Raw genomic sequence first — 7,800 nt, forward strand, 5'->3', positions numbered from 1 at the left:
ATGTCTTGGTTCGCAGTACTCCCGTCCTGGCCTCAAACAGTAGAGAACTACCCCGAGTATTATCATAGATCCTTTCCTTGGCAATTTCCTGCTTAAAAGTTCGATAGATCTCTAGTGCGGACTTCTTAATTATGCCCATTCTCCACATGTCAGTCTCCGTTTCCTTCACTTTTTTCTTAACCGACAGTTCTTTTTGGTTTGGCCACCTGCTGTTTTCTAAGTATTTACCAGTCAACTTCCTGGTTCGCTTCCTCCATTTTGTATCGACATTCTTCATGTACAAGTAGCTGAAAACCTTCCTAGCCCAACGCTCTTCCCCCATTTCTCTCAATCGCTTCTCAAATTTTATCTTGCTGCTAGCTTCCCTGCCCTCAAATGATGTCCATCCCATATCACCTTGTACTCCCTGATTTGGTGTATTCCCGTGAGCTCCTAAAGCAAGCCTACCTATTCCACGTTGCTTAATTTCTAATCTTGCTTGAACTTCTGATCTCATGCACAAGACCGCATTGCTGAACGTCAGTCCAGGAACCATGACCCCTTTCCATATTCCTCTCACAACATCATACCTATTGTAATTCCACAGTGCCCTATTTTTCATGACTGCTGCATTCCTGTTACATTTAGTCGTCACGTATATTTCGTGTTCCCTCAGATACTCGGCCCCATTGCTTATCCATACGCCCAGATATTTGTATTTATCTGTTATCTCTAGCGTGACCTCCTGTATTCTAAGCTCACTACCTTCGTTGTCATTGAAAATCATGACTGCTGATTTTTCCCTACTGAATCTAAAATCTAACCTATCTCCCTCATTACCGCAGATGTCCATCAATCTCTGCAAATCTTCCTTGTTGTTGGCCATTAGCACTATATCATCTGCGTACATTAATGCTGGTAGTGCCTGATCAATAAGTTTTCCTTGTTTGACTAAAGAGAGGTTGAAGCCCAGTCCACTTCCCTCTAATTTTGCCTCTAATCCTTGTAGGTACATCATGAATAATAAGGGTGACAGGGGGCACCCCTGCCTAAGCCCCCGTTTTACCTCTGCAGGCTTCGATACCTGTTTTTCCCACTTTATAACTACCTTGTTACCTTTATAGACACCCTTTAAAAGATTAGTGACTACATGTTCCACGCCTAGTGTGTCCAGTATTCCCCACAATTCCTCTTGAACCACGCTATCGTACGCTCCCTTGATATCCAAAAATGCTAGCCACAAGGGCCTGTGTTCTTTTTGTGCTATTTCGATGCACAAACAGGAGACGGTACCGCCATCTAGTGAACACTGCAAGAACTAAACAAGATGTGGCTACATACAGGGGATGGTACCGCCATCTAGTGAACACTGCAAGAACTAAACTAGAGGTGGCTACATACAGGCTACAGGGGACGCACAGCCCACGTCCTAAGGAGCTTCGCCCCTAAAAAAGTCACGTACAATAGATGCGAGAGAAAATGAAAGAGAGAATAAAGAGAAGCAATAAAGAAGGCCCCAGCTCCACCGTTCCTGCAGGCTTGGAACCATTAGTGCGAAACTGACATAGCTTTCTTAAATTCCTTACCGCAAGGAGAGAGCTAGTGCGTGCAAAGGAAGGAAATAAGAGTTGTGTTAGAACTTGACTTACAGTGCTTTCCCGGGCAGGTTACGATGCACTGTTTTACCTTTACGATGTAGCCACATTCCATTACATCAGTAGAGAAAGTTTGGTTTTAAAATGAAATTGCTAAATTTATAACGTTCAGGAAAAATCATGGTTTGCTAATTCGCAACATTTAGAAATCAGACATTCTTAATGATGCCCTGCAGTTTTTTTAGCAAGCCCATAAAACACTGCCGATCGGTAGTCGAGACTACCGAGGACACGTCCCAGACAACACTCGACGACCTGAGGTCGTCCTCATATGGTACAAACGTCCTCGGCAGTTTCAGGACGTCCTCATTTGGTCCTCTAGTCGACACTTGCAGGATTATCCCCAAAATGCCCCTTTGAGACCTTTTTAAGGACGAAGAATTGTCCTGATATCGTCTGCTCGAGGACGTTTTGAGGATATGCATGTTTCGTAGGTGCATGCAGCTTTCGCAATTCGTGTTTGGTTAATTTTCTGGCTGTTAACGAATAAGTCCACGGGATTTCGTATGCCTACTTTCGAGTCATAATAGTAAAGTACTTCTCGATCATTAAAATGAGATAGTTACACGAGGAAGCACTTCAAGCCAACACGAGAAAGACGTGTTCTTTTATTTATTATTTATTTATTTACTTTGTAAGTGATCGTAGGCCAAACTTTCTGCCTGCACGTTTTCGTTGGTCGTGATCTACCGCCGACGTGCATACGGAATTATATCGCACTGACTGTGGTCTGACCCGTTTCCCCAATGAACGCACGTGCGGCAGACCAAGTTTGGTGCGAGTATAAACGGTGTCGGCTCCAAAATGAATGCAGGCGTGAAAACTGTGAATAGCGAGCACGTTATTCTCGAGTGTCCAGTGTTGCAATGCCGCACGGTCCCATCGAGCAGACGACAACTGACCATGCTGACGACTGGGCTGGCCTAGGTTATCGTGAATAGAGCAGCATTGGAACTAGAACGCTGTGGGAAAACGAATGGGCGACTGAAGTTGTGGTGGTGCTAACAAAAAAAAAGCAGTACCTTAATGCGGTCACCATGCGCAGTCAAGGTGCTTTTAAATCTGGATGTCTACGACACTGTTTACCCATTTTAAAGTGACGCAACTATCATCATCATCATTATGGGCCTGCAGTAAGTCAAGTCGAGTCATTGGTCGAGTCAACATTCCAATACAACACAACACTTCTCGCCATAGAGGAAGCTTCTCGCAGAAGCCCTCAAAGAATCGTAAGCATGCCAGGTGAGTGTCTTCTGTTAAATTTTCATATTGAAGTTGTAAGCCGCAAAGGTAAATAAATAAAAAAAGAGAGGACAGTTGATTTTCAGCCTCGCGCTGTATATCTTTACTGCTTATTCATGTATGTATGTACAAACCAACTGACTAGCCTAACAACGTGTTCTGGTGGTGGGTGTTCTTTGGTCTAGCCACCATTCTACTGTGCTCTGTGCTGTTCAAGATGGCTGAGAGCGCGGATCGCAAATTTCGGCGTGAAATTAATCGGCGCGTCAATGCTAGTTTTCAGCTTATTGACAGTGAGGCCGATGTCATAAATGACACGCGGTACGTTGACCGAGATTCCCGCAACGCCGAAAGAGAGAGCGACTTGCCCTCCGAGGCTTGTGCGGTCGACCTCGAAGACGGCCATCGTCGCCTTTGTGTTCATGACAGAGAACGGCCTTCGGCACACTCCTCGATCGTTCCAGAAACGGATGTGCCCCAAGGACACGTTTTGATTTCTGGCGACGCGTGCTACCCCAGCGGCTGCAGTGTTTCTGTGCCTCACGATCACACAGACTTCGAACGGCGTGCCTTCCATGACAGCAGCGCTGCGGCTTCGACTTCGGCGACCTCGCAGGTGAGGCAGAGGGATTCTTTCGAATTGGCACCGACTGGGAGTAACGAAGAGCAAGTTTGTGAACGCGGCAGTGTGGACAGCTTGCTGGCCTTTCGTGAGAGACTGCAAGCGTGGGCCTTACAATCTCGCGCATCGCACACTTCAGTTACATCGCTCTTGAGAGTACTACAGTCCCACGAATGCTTCAGCGCGCTCCCTTCAACTGCAAGGGCATTGTTACAGACGCCCAAGAAGTGCCTGGAAGTGTTGCAGCTGGCCGGCGGGAAATACCATCATTTCGGCCTCAGTGCAGGCCTACAGCGAGTGCTGCAAGATTGTGCAGAACTACCAAGAATTTTGAAGCTTAGCTTCAACATTGACGGTCTGCCGGTTTCAAAAAGTTCACGGGGCCAATTTTGGTGCATACTGGGACGCATAAGTAATTTGGAGGACAAAGCACCATTTATAGTGGGTGTTTTTTTCGGAAGCAGCAAGCCCAACAACGCGAATGATTTTTTGCGACCATTTGTTTGTGACATAAATGCTGCTATCACAACAGGGATTACCATTGGAGAAACTGCAATTCCTGTTAGCTTGTATGCCCTCATATGTGATGCACCAGCAAAGGCATTTGTATTATATGTCAGAAGCCACACAGGCTATTACAGCTGCACCAAATGTGACGTAAAAGGTGTCTACTGTGAGGGCAGGGTGTGCTTCCCAAACGTCAATGCTCGCAAGCGAACAGATGACAGCTTTCGCTTAAAAGTCCAGGAGGAGCATCACACAGGCGAAAGTATTCTTGAGGAACTTCCTTTTGACCTAGTGAAAGATATACCATTAGATTACATGCACCTTGTGTGCTTGGGTGTCATGAACAAGCTCTTGACACTGTGGGTACGTGGCCCAAAAGTGACCAGACTTGGAAGCAAAGTGCGTCTTGAGATGTCGGAAAAAAATTCTCAAATTGCACGGTGTGTTCCATGTGATTTTAGCCGAAAGCCGAGGAGCATTGCTGAACTTGATCGGTGGAAAGCGACTGAGTTTCGCTTTTTTCTTTTATATGGAGGACCCGTTGTTTTGTCATCACTGATTCCTGCACACATGTACAAGAACTTCTTAGCTTTACATGTGGGGATCTCTGTTCTTTCCACACCAGCTGCACCTGCAAGTGAGATAGAGTATGCCGGAAACATGCTCAAGTTTTTTATCCGGACATTCATAAGCATTTATGGCAAAGAGCATGTTTCACACAATGTGCATGGCCTGTGTCATTTGGCAGATGATGTTACACACCTTGGCCCCTTGGACTCATGGAGTGCCTTCCCATTTGAAAACCATATGTCCTCGTTAAAGAGAATGCTGAGAAAGCCAGACCTTCCCTTGGAGCAACTTTGCAACAGGCTTGCTGAGCAGGCACACCGTCCTCTGAGGCATAAGAAAACTGAAAGCCATGTCGTATTTGCTGCAGAGCATGCTGACGGGCCACTTGTTGCTCCATGCCGAGGCCCCGAGGCCACTTGTTGCTCCATGCCGAGGCCCCGAGTGCTGCTGCATGGGGCCGAGGCCCCATGCAGCAGCACCTTTTCAACACAACAGTGAGGCTTCAAGATGAGACAAATGATGATGTGGTTTTGACACCGGTCAAGGATATTGACCAATTTCTAAGTCTTGAGGGGAGACTTGCTGCTGATGGCAACATTAAGCTAAAGCTTGTACGTCATTCATTATATTTTTCTATAATTTTTTTTTCTAGTCACTGCATTAAGCTACTCTTCTAAAAAAAATAATGACCTCAAAACTGTACAGATACAGCAGCTTGCTGGCCTTGGTGGCTCAACTTTTGGGGCAGCAGCCAGGAGGATGCTGGAGCTTCTGCTAAGCCTTGAGGTTGCTGTGCAGTTCAGCTGGGCAGGCCAAAAAGGCAAAAGGAAGTTTGTGGATCTAGGTGTCACAGATGTCATTTGCAGTGAGTAATTTGTTTCACAACACCATGTGCTGCAAGAGCCGTGTTTGAGTACAGACATTTCTAAGTCTGTTATCCACATTATCTTTCATTTGAAGTCAATAGCAAAAGAACAATCTTTTCATGAAAGCATTAAATTTTTTAGGATGCTTGCTAATTAAAATTATGTGCTTAAACGTGGAAAATTTTTAGCATGAAATATCTGTTGTCAGTAAGAAACCCTGCAGCTTCTTCAAGCACACTAGTATACTTGCATGGCACACATACGCAAGCATTCACTACTTGCAGAAGTTATTATCAGGTAGCACTACTAGGCATTCTTAACTGTAGTGGAAATCTTATGTACAGATGAAAACTAACAGATGGAAGCTCATAGTGATCACTGAGGATCTCTAAACAGGAATAAGTACCTAAGACAAGCTGGTCAACATTTTCATACATGGACGTATTTTCGTCAAAGGCGCCTCATCATTCTTTGCATGCTAGGTTTCAAAAAAGTTACAATGATGTCTTCTTCGTGGTGTTCTTCTTGTAATGCAACACATAGTGTCAATGTCAGTACTCTTGAAATTAACATGGGGAAGGATGGCAAGGACCTTTAATGATGATGTGCCCACCTATCAAAATGTCGATCATGCTGACTAGAGGTACTTCTTCAAACAACCTATGTAGCATTATATTAATGTATTATGTTTGTGTAATTCCTGTTTTATGAACTTTGTACTTTTTCAGAGGCCGTGAGGCGAAATTTTCCGGAAACAAAAAAAAATGACATCGAGTGTGTGATTAAAGTGTGGCTTCGGCATGCTGGGGAAAAGCTCCAGAAGCAGCGCTTAAGAACTTCTCGCACTCACCATGAGGGTGAGTTTTATTATCTGTGCTGTTGAAGCTATCATAACATATGATACTTTTGCTGTTATAGTTTAAATAATTTTCTTGCCTTACTCGAATTTTGATGTGTATGCAAGCATGAACTATATAAATCATTTTCACCATTATATAATGGCTAGTTCGTACCTGCACATTATGGTAATATAATTTTCATTTTATGCTTTCAAATCTGGCATGCTGTTATTGTCTTAATATTCTTATTGATACTCTAAATTCACTTGTGCTTCAAGATATGCTGCTTTCTATTACTACAGAATGTCTTCAAAGTGTCGCGTTGTCAAGCCCATCGGATGAAGACCTCTGAAGGCACAGGGCAAGAAGTCTCATCTAGTGAAAACTGCCAAGTTTCATTCCTGAAAATAAACATGTTTTCTGTGCATTGCTGTTTTTATTGCTATACTTGAAGAAATTGTTACTGAAACCTCACAGGCAGTGCTTTAAAGAGTGTGCATGTTCAGGCACTTTTGATTGATCAGTTGTCATTTCAGCGCTCCAAAAGAAGAATTAGAGCAACTTTTCGTAAGGTCTGATGAGTGCCTAGGTCTTGTATGCTTCGTCCTCAAAAAGTACTAGACTCATCATAATGTGCTCTTTTCTGGATGCCCTGAGGACGATCTGAGGCCGGACAAACGGACTGGTTTAGGACCACTTGAGGTTCATTTGAGGGCTTCCTCAGGTCATACTTTCGTACGGTGTAGGTCATCCTCAGGACAACCTCAGGTTGTCGGAGCGTTGTCTGGGGTGAGCCAAACATTCTAGCGCAGCACACAGCCTGGTATTTACAAACAATTCTCAACGTGCACTAGAAATCGCCCCCTCTTCTTTCGACAAATGATGCCACAAAACCCTAAGGCCTCCGCCTGTGGCTGATTTGAGAATCTTGAGTTGCATAGTCACCGCGACCGCCACGGAGTGGCACCACGTGCCCGGCTGCACCCTCGCGATCACTGAAAGTAAACCGCACGTTCGAAAGAAAAATTGGCAGATACCACGTACAATGGGAATCGATGATATGCGAAGCACGAATTGGGAAGTGTGGCAGCTTGGGCTAGTTGGTATGGCATGACGATAGTTATAGCGCGAAAACAAAACGACGACACAGAGACAAGAAGCACACGAAAGACACGAGCGCTAACTTCCAACTGAGTTTATTGCGCAGAGCACGAAAAATATAGAGGAGACAATAACCATGTGATAAAAACCATATGACACAAAGAGCAGAACATGAGTGAGAGAAAAACAAAGACAAAAACAGAAGCACAGAAAAACGGCAAAGAAAAATTTATAAGAAAACGAAACAGAAAAGTAAAGATAATATAACTATTTGCGCGTACCGAAACCTTCGAAGAACCTGAGTTCCTTCTCGGACGTCCACGGAGGGCTTGCTAATACAAGGCACCTGTTCACGTGCCATATGCGCGGCCTCGACCATGACTCGGGTGCGCTCATCTCTGTGCTTGTACAGCGTCGCT

At 44.7% G+C, this 7,800-nt stretch overlaps 1 protein-coding gene across 1 annotated transcript; it reads left to right on the top strand.

Annotated features, from left to right (window-relative positions):
* Positions 1–4,826: 4,826 nt before the first annotated feature.
* Positions 4,827–6,707, top strand: LOC119187010 (uncharacterized). The gene is made up of 4 exons (XM_037435313.2): positions 4,827–5,186; positions 5,281–5,440; positions 6,170–6,298; positions 6,583–6,707. Exons 1-4 carry the CDS (start codon positions 4,971–4,973, stop codon positions 6,630–6,632), a joined length of 555 nt encoding a protein of 184 aa, XP_037291210.2. The 5' UTR covers positions 4,827–4,970; the 3' UTR covers positions 6,633–6,707.
* Positions 6,708–7,800: the final 1,093 nt, after the last annotated feature.

The sequence above is a fragment of the Rhipicephalus microplus genome, chromosome 4, assembly GCF_043290135.1.
Source record: "Rhipicephalus microplus isolate Deutch F79 chromosome 4, USDA_Rmic, whole genome shotgun sequence".
In the NCBI taxonomy this organism is placed as follows: domain Eukaryota; kingdom Metazoa; phylum Arthropoda; class Arachnida; order Ixodida; family Ixodidae; genus Rhipicephalus; species Rhipicephalus microplus.

Bases quoted from the DNA above. Each gene is read 5' to 3' on its own strand.
- LOC119187010 (XM_037435313.2), top strand. From the start codon at position 4,971: ATGCCGAGGCCCCGAGGCCACTTGTTGCTCCATGCCGAGGCCCCGAGT. The intron at 5,441-6,169 runs GTGAGTAATTTG...GTACTTTTTCAG, and splicing joins TGTCACAGATGTCATTTGCA to AGGCCGTGAGGCGAAATTTT. The intron at 6,299-6,582 runs GTGAGTTTTATT...CTATTACTACAG, and splicing joins TTCTCGCACTCACCATGAGG to AATGTCTTCAAAGTGTCGCG.